The 13483-nt window shown below is 49.0% G+C and overlaps 3 protein-coding genes across 3 annotated transcripts; all 3 read left to right on the plus strand.

Annotated features, from left to right (window-relative positions):
* Window positions 1–1085: 1085 nt before the first annotated feature.
* Window positions 1086–2758, plus strand: CMQ_5241 (uncharacterized protein; the record flags this gene model as incomplete). The annotated part of the gene is made up of 3 exons (XM_014318986.1): window positions 1086–1392; window positions 1453–2128; window positions 2191–2758. The coding sequence occupies 3 exons, from the start codon at window positions 1086–1088 to the stop codon at window positions 2756–2758; spliced, it is 1551 nt and encodes a 516-aa protein (XP_014174461.1).
* Window positions 2759–4862: 2104 nt separating this feature from the next.
* CMQ_5316 (histone deacetylase superfamily) lies at window positions 4863–6005 on the plus strand (the record flags this gene model as incomplete). Its single annotated transcript, XM_014319061.1, has 1 exon — window positions 4863–6005. One exon carries the CDS (start codon window positions 4863–4865, stop codon window positions 6003–6005), a length of 1143 nt encoding a protein of 380 aa, XP_014174536.1.
* A 3137-nt stretch (window positions 6006–9142) lies between these two features.
* CMQ_5351 (high affinity methionine permease) lies at window positions 9143–10875 on the plus strand (the record flags this gene model as incomplete). The annotated part of the gene is made up of 3 exons (XM_014319096.1): window positions 9143–9251; window positions 9317–10427; window positions 10494–10875. 3 exons carry the CDS (start codon window positions 9143–9145, stop codon window positions 10873–10875), a joined length of 1602 nt encoding a protein of 533 aa, XP_014174571.1.
* Window positions 10876–13483: the final 2608 nt, after the last annotated feature.

Consider the following 13483-nt stretch of genomic DNA (forward strand, 5'->3'; position numbering starts at 1 on the left):
TAAGCCCCTCGTCGCAGTTTTTAAGCGCTTGCGAAGCTACGTGTAGCATCTGGCCGGGGTTGCATCAATCACACCATATGTACTCCGTACTCGGCACTCGCTTTGTAAAAGAGATCATTGAGAGACAAGTGAGTGAAACGACGCTTGCCGTTGGGCTTTTGTGGGGTCAACTCCCGGAAGATTTAGCATTTCCTGTTTTTCTACTCCGTACATGGACCATGATCCGGGACCTGTCAGATCTTATCGCATCACAATTCTGCCCCTGCTGGTTCCCCTTTGTGTATGTATCTTACTTGTACGGTGTACAGATGCGGTGTGCCAAGCAGATCAAGCTTTCTGGGTAGGATGCGGGTGGCAAACCCCGCCCGTCATTATCACAAACGTCAGGGTCTACTCCGTACACACGGGACAAACTGCTACCTGAAGGCGCGGCAACTTTTCACGGGATGTGATTGGCCATATTACGAGATTGAGATGGCCGCTCGTATCTTACTATGTAGAGCTCAAACGCTCAACCAGACTCAATGTAAATATCTTGTACGGAGTGCCAATGCTCCCTCCCTACTCCGTACAATCAGCAGCACGAATGTTGACAGATCCAGTCAGGGTTTCATCGCTAGCTGTATCAGGGAAAGCGACCGGTGCGGCTGAGCTGGTGACCACTTTGTTGCCTGACAGCGGACCCATTCCACAGTGGCCTGCGTGCACTACTACATAGTACTCCGTACACGACTGTACAATCCAGATCCGAACATTAGCGTTTCAACTGGCCAATGCGACCAATGCGCATAGACATACGGAGTACAGGACCACGCCCGTCTTCCGGTGCTTCTTCTTCCTGGTCAGTTGGTTCGCATTTCCTTTATCATTCCGGAGCATCGTGGTGGGCTCTCTTGTTAACTTGTCTTTCTTTCTTAGCTGACGATTGACCGGTTCTTTTCACGTTAGACATTCCAACAACCGGTTGATGTTCCTTGCTGCTGCCAACGCGAGCACTACTTCGGCATGAGCAATCCTTCGGCTCCCGTTGAATAATCCGCACCAGTGATCTTAGAACCCCCCCTCACCCCTTTATTGGCTGCAACATGAGAGGCCTCTTCAGCCATGTGCTTCTGCTGCTCTGCGTGGTGTTCCCGCGCTTTTCTCAGGCTGAGACACCCCAGCTGTCGAGCTGTGCCGTATGCCTTCCCCGGTTCAGCTTGATGTCCGGTGTGAAGTGCGAGCTCCCGTTTGCTAACTGCAAGTGTGCACAACAGCTCAGTTGTCTACTACAAGCCATGCCCCAGACACCCTGCACTCTTACCAACAACACTTGCCTCTGCACCAACACGGAACTGACATCCCTTGTCACCGTCTGCCTTCTTGCCAACTGCACCAATATTGAGTTGCTAAGTACGTGTATTTGTTGTGCCTCTCCATTTCACAGTGTAATTTTGCTGACATCGCATCTAGCGACAACAAATGTGACTTCGATCAATTGCGATGCTCCAATTCGGAGGAGGCAGCAGTCGTTGAAGGCTACCGCTATCGCTCTCAGCGTCCTCAGTGGCATTTTTGTCGCGCTTCGCTGCGGATACAGAGCCTTCATCCTCCATACCAGACTTGAGCCGGACGACTGGTGCATTATGGCCACTTCAATTGTCGCCATCCCACAGATCGTCCTCGTGATACATGGCACAATCGCCAACGGACTCGGCCGTGACATCTGGACCTTGCCAGTGCACAAGATCTACAAGTTTGGCAGGTTCCTTTACGCTCTCGAGATGCAATATTTTATCAGTTTGATGATGCTGAAAGTTTCGTTGCTCCTCTTTTATCTACGCATATTTCCGGACAGGAATGTTCGTCGGATTCTCTGGTCGACAGTGGCCTTTGTTGTTGGCGTCAGCGTCAGCTTCATTTTCCTTTCTATGTTTCAGTGCCGGCCAATCTCCTATTATTGGACCGCTTGGGACGGCGAGCACAAGGGCCACTGTATCAACGGTAATGCGATAGCGTGGGCACATGCTGCCTTCAGTATCATCGTGGATTTCTGGATGCTGGCCATCCCCCTCTCGCAGCTTCGGCATATCAAGCTGGGCCTGACCAAGAAAGTTGGCGTTGCCATGATGTTTTGCGTGGGGACTTTGTATGCCGTACCTTTTGTGGCGCTCCGTTGTTAAAAGACTACTCCTACTGACAGATATGCAGTGTCACCGTTGTCAGCATCTTGCGCCTGCGCTCCCTAGTCAGCTTTTCAAAGTCCAGTAACCCTACATGGGAGAATTCAGAAGTTTCCAACTGGTCGACTATCGAAGTTTGCGTCGGAATTATCTGCACATGCATGCCGTCGCTCCGCCTCATTCTAGCTCGTATCTCACCATCTGTATTTGGCGGCTCATCTGCGCGCACCTATGCGAACTACCCAGAATACGGCCACAACTACGTCGGTCCAAACGTTGAAAGAGGCCACAGCCGAGTGATCGGCAGTATCGCCTTGGTCTCTACTGGGCGGTCACACAACAAAGATCAAAATACCCTCACAACGGATACCATCAACGATCGTTCGGGGTCTGGCACTATTCCCAATAAGTCTAACAGTGCGAATAAGTCGAGCGCCTCAGAAGACATACATGGGATCACGTATTCGAAATCGTATGCTGTCGAGTATGGCTCCGAGTACAACGACCAAGCACGGCTTGTTGACAACAATGCCGCAAGCTCTCACCTAGCTCGCTCAGACACGATCAAGTCAACAGACCACAATGGCGTTAATTGATGACTATCAGTCTTGTCTTCGGACAACAGCATGGTTTGATGACTTTCTTTACATGATTTTGTGCGTTTGTTTGGTATACATGTGCTTTGGATGACTTGGAATTAGGTGGGGAGGGTAACGACCGAGTACATGTAGTTGCTTTCTTTCTTCACATATCCATTTTGCTTTATTCGTCTTTTCTGCAAGCGTGCAAGCGTTTTTATATCTTTCTATATATTAGAGGACTCACGTCAGCCAAAAGAAACCCCCCCCCAAGACTGCTTTCCATTTTGTTTGATACATTCTATACATGGCCACAGAAAAAAGCATGTGACTCAACAGTATGGCCGTAGTGTTTGTATTTCTGGGGTAAGAAATAGCAGGCAGGCCTTGTTCGGACGTTAGTACACAATACTTCTTTGATTATGGTATTGAAATCAGAATTAGTCTCATATAACCCTGCCTACCATGATGGAAGGTATGGGGTCACTACTTTTGCACATGGTGCAGGTGGTATGACAATCCAATATATAGTCGTTGACGAATCTTAGCTGATTTTATTGAAGCCAGAGCTATGCAACGGCGCATCGATGCATTGGTTTCACCTCCTTATAAGATCGGATGTGTGACTTTAATTAATTGAAGACAGTTATGGCAGGCATCTGCCATTTCCTTTTATTAGGTTGCTTAGATACTATTTCGATTATTTCGACCGGGAGCAAAACCTTCCTAAATTTCATAGCATGGACGACCGGCGTGTCAACTGAATTTAGAAAGTCCAGATTCGTTCCTTGTTACCAGGTTTCGACGATTTCGGACAACGTGTCTTGTAATCTCGTTTCCAGTCTCTGTATGTATCTAGGAATAATTGAATATACAAGTACAATTCCCTCCAGAGGACAATTTTGTATTAAATCGGCTATCATTGTAGAAGTCGAAGCCTTGCATTGCAAGGGGTTTGCGATTCTATCGTATAATTTTGAGCGCGTGACGCAATAATCGTGAATCGGAACAGCTGAGACTGCCTATTACTTATGGTAACTGGAGCGTTCGTCCGTCTCTCTTGACTTGATTGGTATTGCCGGTCGTCTTCGTCGCCATCGCGCAGATGGGGCATCTGGGATCGGTAATAGGTTCATGCAACCAAGTGGTTTTCGCTTTCGAACCACTTTTAGGCATTGCTTTCGAGAATATGAAGTATGCTTTGAACTAAGTTAGGTTGTAAATTTTATATTTCTTTGAATGGCTCGTGGTAGATTCTGCTAAGCTGCATACGTGGTGTCAGTCCATATAAGGTCGGTTTCCCTTCTTTCGATGGGCAGATTTGCCCGAGGGGACTCCACCAGAGCTTTGCAAGTATCGACTGTATATTTTTTGAAGAGCCAGCAGTCTCCCAGGTACTGGGTTTTTTAGTGTAGGCAAACCGCTATGGATAAGCTTTCTTTCAGTAAAGCCGCGATGAAAAGGGAGCCCAGCATCAGAGCCAGGCAGACTATAAATTGCACGATTCCTGCGGTTGATGAAAAACACATTTCCATGCCATCTGTAAAAGACGCAAAGCGGGAGTTTAAGCCCAAAAGCTCGTTGTGGTGCTCGTTTGTTTTCGAAAACTGGAGTGCTTTCGGCAGAAGCGGAGTCAGCCTCAAACCAGTGAGACAGCTTGCTCATAATCACGTGTCTAATCTTGATTGAGGATGACGGCTATTTTATTTGAGATCCTTGGCCGATTCAGTATTCTTAAGCACAACATTGTATCACAAGATTTGTGCTTTCAATGAGTACGTACGTTCTCATAATCAGTCGTACCAAGCTCAGCAACAGCAAATAAAAGTCAGCATCCTTATTCAGGCAAACATCTGACGATCGTGAAAAGTAAAGTGGGCCCTTACATATCAGCCCCTCACTCAAGTTGAAGAGGGCGGGATGCTCAAACGTCGCTCACCAACGGCCTGAACAAAGCGGTAAAAGGCCACCTCTGCCCATTTTTTTTTCTTAGCAGGTAAATAATAACTCAAAGGTGCTTCTGTCGCATCTGGCTTACTCAGAGCCGTGGCTAGGCCCAGCACCAGTTCGTATCCTCAATCGACCAGAACGTGACCCTAGCAGGAGTCGTTCGGCTTCAAACATGCTGGTTCTGCACGACGAAGCCACTTTGAGACACAAAACTGTGGAGATACTCGGTGCTAAATTCATTAACGCCCTAGAATGTCCGGAGAGAATCGCCAATATTCTCCAAGCCGTCAAAGAGAACGGACAGCACAAAGTTCTCACTTTTGACGCAGCCCAGCAGATCGCTGACGATGGAATCATCACAGACTCTCTGCTGTCCAAAATGATCTCGGACAGTCATGACGCAGCCTATCTCACCCATCTACGCACAATTCACAAAGAGTGGGTAGTTCTTGGCAACATCAAAGAAGACGAAAGTGTCATACCTGAGTGCTTCCCAGTTTCAGGACTCATTGGCAAGGGAGGAAACCTTTCAGTGCCACAAGACAGCTTTGCACGACCCGGCTATTTCTCTTTCGACCTCAGTGCGGGAGTTTGTAAAGACACTTGGCTGTCCGCCTGTGCTAGTGCCAACCTTGCTGTGGAGGCCGCGCGCAGTGTTGTTTCCAGCAAGGGGGACGAAAAGCGCGTAGAAGGCCAAACTAATGGCACCTGCAAAAACGTGTTGGCACTCTGCCGACCGCCCGGCCACCACTGCACCACTCGTCTGGCTGGGGGATACTGCTATATCAACAACGCCGTCGTTGCTGTGCATGCGCTGCGCCACTTTGGGGTGAAGAGCGACATGGCCATACTTGATCTGGACTTCCATCATGGAAATGGCACACAGGACTACTTCTATGGCGACGTGTCGGTGCTGTACGTGTCGCTACACGGCGATGGCGAGTATCCGTACTACAGTGGTAGTACGTCTGAGATTGGCGAAGGGAGTGGTACCGGCTTCAATGTCAACCTGCCGCTTCCGGTGTGCTCCTCCATCACGACATATCTCGACACGCTCAAAGTCGCGATCGAGAGGTTAGAGACATATGCGCCAGAATATCTGATTGTCAGCCTTGGCTTCGACACGTTCCATTTAGATCCGCTTGGGTCGTTTGACCTGCACACCGAGCACTATGAGGAAATTGCATCGGCCATACGGCAGGCTGAGGGGCTGCGTAATGTCTCGAGCGTCATTTTGCTGGAGGGCGGGTATGTGTTGGACGATTTGGGGCCAAATATACTGAGCTTCTTAAGAGGTTGGGATTCGTCCTCATAGAAAAGTGGCGATGTTTGCCCGGAACAAAGCGGTGTTTGTATTCTGCGCTTTGGCGTGAGAGTGCAAGCGACATGTATCTGCAACCAGGCCAAGCCGCAACGAGGAAACTGCACATACTGTCATGTTGGTAGCAAAGAATCAAGGCGTGATGGGAAGGATACAGCTTTATTGGGTAGGGAGAAGGAGAAGTGGGGTTCTGCTGTCATACTGCCTACATACTCCGTAGTAGCTTTCTTTTAGCAAAACGAGCACAGCTATTTTTTTCCCAAGAAAAGTCTAAGACAACCGTTACCTGTTTTTGGGTCCACCCCGGTTCTGCAGCCTACTCCGTACGACGTAAGTCGCTTTCGAAACCACTCGCACGCCGTAAGTCGAAAGGCGTTCTGTGGCTGCACCCGTAGGGCTTTATCTGTGGCTAAAATATCGATCAGGGGCCTGCGAGCATCAGTGACAACGTGCATAACCGCCGCTACTGCCGTACTCATGTAATATGTCCTGACCATTTGGTGGACTGCGACGCGCGATCCCATGTTACTGGGTGGGTGCCAAGAAAGGGGCAACGGCCGTTTTAAAGAGTAATTAGACATAATCAGGCACGAGTAAAAGAAAGTCGTTCGATTTAACGCTATTTTCGGTAAGAATTCGCAACAGGGGTTTCGATGCGACGGGGTATCGGACCATTAGCGGGGCGAGTGCAGCTTGTCGGAAACGGCATCACCCCGAGACTACAGAGGGCACCTTTCATACAGGTCTGAGCTTCACTGTCCTGGGCGTCTACTCGCCCATTGCAGGGGGGGCTCTTTTGCAAAGGGGTAGAGATGGTGGCATGGGCCTCCGGGTGAAGCTTTTTACGGCTTGGCGCCCACTTCCCATTGCTGAACGAGAGGTACAATTTCGCCGTCAATTCCTTTTATTTCTACAAACTTTCTTGGCTACGGGCTTGCCTCCTCTGTCTTCTCATCTTTGTATCACTCTCCCTCAAAGTACACAAATTATCTTCCCGGTGAAGACTGTGCTAAACCGTCGCTGGTCCGACCCTCTTTACTTTATCTTCGACATCTACTTACGACCGATTTCGCAAACATGCCTGCCATTCCCGTTATCGAGTCCCACGATCTGAGCCGCAGGCTGGCCGAGCTCAATCACATACTGGTTCGGCGAAGTGTCAGTCACGAAGCGCTCGAAGCATTTGCTGTCGGTATGTGCTGTCTCGTTTGCCTGTGGCTCTAGTTGGCACACCTCACTAACATCGTCAGTTTTGACCATAGTCGTCAGTATGGGTCTGCTTATGTACTGGGGAATTGTCAGAGGAGGGTCATGTTCAGGGAAAGATTAATCGCCCTTTTTGGTCTCAGAACACATCGACGTTGCACAGACACTAGAAGTGTCGTGCAGTCACTCTATACCCATTTGATTTGCAGCGCTTGCAAAAATTCCAAGCCCTGTGTGCATCCAATCATTACTGCACTGCAGTTGGAAAGGGGTGCATACTATTTGACAGGACGTTCTGACATTTTGCCATATATTGCTTTTTATAATTTAGTTCGTTTTACTTCAATTACATGTTCGATATTTCACTTTTTGTAGTACTGTCATGTGTCGGTCTTTAGTGCAAGGAAGAGAAAATCTCGTACACCGACGAAAATCGAAATTATTCTGCACGGCTTTGTTGTTACTACCACATTTGTGTTATTGTCTATCTTGTGCAGAGGGGAACCTTACTGATGCTGTACCATCGCTGAACCATCGACCAACGTCCTCGATGAGTAGATCGTGGTGCTGGATATAAAATGTGTCAAAGACGTCTGCCGAGGACAAGCCAGTGTTACGTTGGCAGATGACAGGTAAAAATCGGCTGTTGATTAGGACAGGTAGATATCCAGTGTGTTTTGATTGTGAACCGCTTAGCGCAGCTTACTGCCATACTGTCGCTTCGACGCTTTTGTAGAAGCATGACTCGTATCAAAAACAGTCATTGCTATCACTGCGGTATGATTATGCGAAGAACACAAATGCCTCGAGTAGTCAAGAAAATAGCACCCTGGATAGCCCCCAAAGGAAGCTCACAAGTTACTTCGACACAAGCACCCCTATTATACCAGATGCACTCTCAAAAAAAAAGCTCGACGTGCGTATGCCACATGCAGAATTGTGCAGAGCTGATGAACAGGGCTATTGTGACGGACATACATCCCTAATTGACCAGGGACGGCGTTCATACTTGCACGTGAAAAGGTGGCATAGGACTTTGCGTGGTACGTTCACCCCACATTCTGCAACGTGGGATATCTTGAACGATATCCCAGCTCTTCATGTTTATGACAGATGGTCGGTTATATGGCCTCCACCTCAAAAATGTATTGTGTACTCCGTACGTAGAACGACTAGACAATCCGCTAGATCTCAAGGTTTTGGAATACGACGAGATACCGCCAATTATCGCATCAAAGTTCACCATAATTTCTGCAGAAGATCGCTGCTAAATTAATAGCTTATTCACCGAGTAGCGTGACCCTTAAGCGCACTTCTCAAATCAGAATCCCGTGGCTAGGCCGGTGAAATTAAGCATTAAAGCATGAGGCGGATGCAGTGCCTAGATTTTCACGGGTATCGCAGCCCTAAAGAATAGACAAACAGCAACGCTCCTTGTTCTTATCGACTATTATCGACAGAATGGCGAAGGCTTACTCTAAAATACAGAGTTGAAGGGGGGAGGAAAAGGACCGAGGACCCAGCCAAGCCGCCACGCGGCGTCACCGAGTCGGATGCTCAAAAGAAGCCACAGCTCGAAAAGGGCGCGACAGCTGGCAAATGGGTATCCAGTTACGTCTTTCGGTGGCGTCCCATGCCATACATGCCATGGCTTGCGACATGCTTTCTTCCTCAATAGGGCAGGAGATGCTAAATCTGTGTGTCAGAGAATAGTATTTTTTTTGGTCTTGGCTGCGACAGCAAACGATGGCGCAATCGACCATCAGTAATGTAGCTCTCGGTTAGCGGGGCGGCTCTTGGCAGCTGACACGATATAAAACCTTCCAGAAGCCTTCTCCGTCGGTGTTCTGGCGTGCTCTGATGCCGCATTAGAACACTTTGGCAGTTCAGGAGCTCACATTGCTCCATTGATATCTAAATTTGCCATGTCGAAAATCTTCTCTTCATGGGCGTCCCGGGACTCGCCCGTGGCCAAGACCTCAAGCCTGGACTACGACCAGGATAAAGTTGGCCCTAACGAGAGCAGCGATATCGGTATGGAGAAGAAACAGTAAATGTGTAGCAGAGGACCTCACTGACCGGCTGTCCGTCCCTGCTAGGCCGCATCGAACATGCACGCGAGGCGAAGCGCCAGATCGGGATCCCGTCGGCCATTATGCTAATTGTGAACCGCGTCATCGGCACCGGCATCTTTGCGACACCGGGCACGATACTATCGCTGTCGGGTAGCGTGGGCCTCTCGCTCTTCATCTGGGTGGCTGGCATGTTGATCGCAATGGCGGGCACGGCCGTATATCTCGAATTCGGCACGGCGATCCCAAAGAACGGCGGAGAGAAAAACTACCTTGAATACGTGTACCGACGACCCAAATTTCTGACGACTGGCATGTACACCGGCTACGTCGTGCTGCTGGGCTGGGCCAGCGGCAACTCGGTCGTCTTCGGCGAGTACATTCTCAACGCAGCCCAGGTCGAGGTCACACGCTGGAACCAGCGCGGTATTGGCCTGGCCTGCATCACCAGCGCGTTCCTGATTCACGGACTGGCGCTCAAGTGGGGGCTGCGACTGCAAAACCTGCTGGGCAGCATCAAGCTGGTCGTCATCGTGATCATTGTCATTGGCGGCTGGATCGCGCTTGCCGGTCACGTGAAAGTGCCCGAGGACGAAAAGCCACACAACTTCCGCCACGCCTTCGAAGGCACCACCGGCAGTGCCTACGGCGTCGTCACTGCGCTCTACAACGTCATCTGGAGCTACATCGGCTATAGCAACGCTAATTACGCCCTTAGCGAGACCAAGGACCCTGTGCGCACGCTGCGCATCGCTGCCCCTCTGGCCATATGCGTTATTTCTGTGCTATACATGTTTGTCAATATCGCCTATTTTGCCGCGGTGCCCAAGAAAGACATCATCTCATCCGGCCAGCTTGTCGCTGCTTCCATGTTCCGCAACGTCTTTGGAGGCACCGCTGAGCGAGCCTTGTCCGTCTTCGTCGCTCTGTCCGCTTTTGGAAACGTCCTTGCTGTCATCTTCTCCCAAGGCCGTCTGGTGCAGGAACTTGGCCGAGAAGGGGTTCTACCCTTTTCGCGCTTCTGGACTAGCAACCGCCCGTTCAATGCGCCCCTGGCCGGCCTTTTTGAGCACTGGGCTGTGTCAGTCATCATCATGCTGGCACCCCCTCCTGGCGATGCCTACAACTTTATTCTCAAGTAAGTAGCTCAAGGCCCTACGTGCAAATTTGGGATAATTCAAGGCTGACACGGGCTTCTCCGCAGTCTTATCTCGTACCCACTAGCCATCGTTAATTCGTTTGTCGCTGCCGGTTTGTTGTATCTGTACATCAACCGCACGGCTTGGAACTGGAACCCGCCGATCAGTGCCACTTGGCCGGTCGTCTTGTTCTTCCTCCTTAGTAACATATACCTTGTTGTCGCTCCCTTCGTGCCACCCACCGACGGGCAAAGTGTGTATGTGCACCTGCCATATTGGATTCACTGTGTTGTTGGCTTCGGACTCATCTTTGCCGGTGGAGTCTACTGGGTCATTTGGGCCAAGATTCTTCCCAAGATTGGCAGATACGAGCTGGTGCGGGAGGTTCAGGTTGATGAAATTGACGGATGGGAGAGAAACGTGTTTCTTCGAAGATCGTTGCATTAGGCACGCATGACTGGTTCTCTTTAGGGGCATATAAAAAGCCGCAGATTGTAGAATGGTAGATACCCTTTTGTAGCAGCGCTGATCGTACTGATATAGTGCAGAGTATGGTTAGAACATTCATTTTTTGTCATCTACCAAAATTACTGATTATCGATGGCAACAGCCAAAACAAAATGATAGAAGGTAAGAGACCACGGAAGAAAAAACACGCGAACTCCGACTCGTCGGTGGAGCTAAGTATTCGGTATGCATCATGACTTATTAATATTCGTCCTCCACGTCCGATATGGTGTAATGGCTAACATCGGTCGCTCTCACCGACCAGCTCGGGGTTCGATTCCCCGTATCGGAGATCTCCATTTTTTGTCCGGACTTTCAGCTTTTTCTGTGTGGCCACAATATTCAAAATGAAACATATATCTAAAGTCTTTATTAAACTCATTTACTAGACTTTATGTATTAGCCCCAGAGTGTTACAGTTGCCCAGCCATGCTAGCAAGATCACGGCGATGTTCAAACACTGTAGTTTCCCTAGTAGTGATCCGTTTGTTCTCTGCTATGAGTAGACCAGAGTCGGACTGAAAAACAAAGCCTGTTCAACGAAAGTTAGTATGCCGTTGTCGTCTAGAGAGATTATGTCGTGTGTGTTTACTGAGCAGCGGCTAGCCGCATTGCGATGGACATATTTGAGAATGTGATTGATTACTAATAGCAGAAACATTTTGGCATCTCGTTTGGGAACAAGACGCTATTTAAACTTCTTAAGGTGGTCGAACCAGGTGCCAGAAATTCTTAGCGGCTCGTCTGAATGCTTAACTGCTGTGGAGAGTTCGCCATCTTGAAGCTTCACGGGTTATATTCATACGACAGGGGCGGATTTTGGAAAAACGGGTCTGATAGATATATTACGAAGAGGTCGTTTAAGAACACGAGATGGTTCCTTAAGGTCCAAGGCGTCCGTCATAGGTACAGCATGTTGCCGTAAAAGCTTGCGCGGGAACGGAAACAGAGATAACTTGAGGTAGCAGAGATTGCCTACAGAGCACAGTAAGGGACTTTATGGCCCTGAAAACTTATTTGAATCAGGGCGAGAGATATTACGCGGAGAATTTCGTGTGCTGGGGTTTCTAATTACTTAGATTTGATTTCCTAGCCGATGGTTCTAAACAAAATCAATGTCAAAGATGAGCTATGCATAACGAGCTGGAGAGCACCTGGCGATGTTCCGTATTGGGAAAAAAGATAAAAGTATACATAGAGGGACTTCAATCCGAGCTATAACAGTTTGCATCGAGATCTGAGAGCCGTTGACATTACGTTAGAGCTCGCGGGTGGGTGGTGAATGAAATCTGCGGTAATTAATCCCAGAGAGAAATTCCTTCGCAAAAGTAGCCCAAAACTTTCGCACCCACTTCTCCGTAAACTAATCTTGGGAACATGCTGATCCTCGTGACAAGACCATACCAAAAATGGAAAGTGGGGTGAGGGGAGTCCGGGGCATTTCTGTATTTGGATCGTGTCAGGGTCTCCTCCGCAATGCCTCAAAAACCGTGATCTCCCCGCAATCAACAACGCTGCAAATTCATTATTCCACTCGGCCTTTTCTACCACGGCGGCAATGCCAGAAACGAGTTCCACAACTATCGATTTCCAGGAAAACAAACAGAATCCCACAATTTCTGGGTCACAGGGCCAACCTGCAGTTACGCGTTAGTTTTGTCTTCCTTTCTTTGACTCCGCTTAGAAAGTAATCTAAATGTTCAAACGACAGCAACTGGCGCAATGAGCATTTCCTGTGACATTTGTTATAAGGAATACTCAAGAAGGTGAGGTCTAACGAAAACCTGTCACATTCTGTTTTGCTGATGATCTAGTGACGGCCTATCGCGGCATCTCGTGCATGCTCATGGGAAGAAAGCCAATCGTGTTGGGAGACCTCGAAAGGGCCGTAACGGGCATATCATTACACCAAGAAATAGAAGAAAACAGAGACGACTGCCGCATATCACGACTGGGGCACAATCAAACCTCCCCTCTCGTGAAGAGGGGAGAGGCAAGGCTTCAGCAGATACCGTTCACGACCACATTGACAACCAGACAACCCCGACTGATCAAGATACCAACATACACGAAGGGGGAATTTCAACTGACGGAGCTGTACCCGGTCAGCACAGCGGTCGTGATACCGACTCGTACTCGTGTGTCTCCAAAGATAATGGGACAAACGCGAATTCCAAAAATTCCACAACCCTCTGCGATCACAACCAATTTTGCGCAGAGGACGTTTTACAAGATGCATTCTTCTCATCTGAAGACCACACAGCGATCCCAAATACAGACTTCTTGTTCAACTGCGAATATGATTGGGGGTTTACCGACGTTGATGCACACGGGTTTGAGATCAATGGGGCCCACCCACAACTTCAGTTAGAGGACAAAGTCGCCAAGCACGGCTATAATATCCCAAATGATGACGCTGAGATTGCCGAGGCCCTCGAGACTGGAATGGTAGATGGCCAGCCAAACACGGACTATCTTCCGAACCACAGTCCTCAATATTAGTCATGGGTCTGTTGATCAGAGCCTTATGATCTCCACATTTGCTGAC

The sequence above is a fragment of the Grosmannia clavigera genome (genome assembly GCF_000143105.1).
Source record: "Grosmannia clavigera kw1407 unplaced genomic scaffold GCSC_132, whole genome shotgun sequence".
NCBI classification, from domain to species: domain Eukaryota; kingdom Fungi; phylum Ascomycota; class Sordariomycetes; order Ophiostomatales; family Ophiostomataceae; genus Leptographium; species Leptographium clavigerum.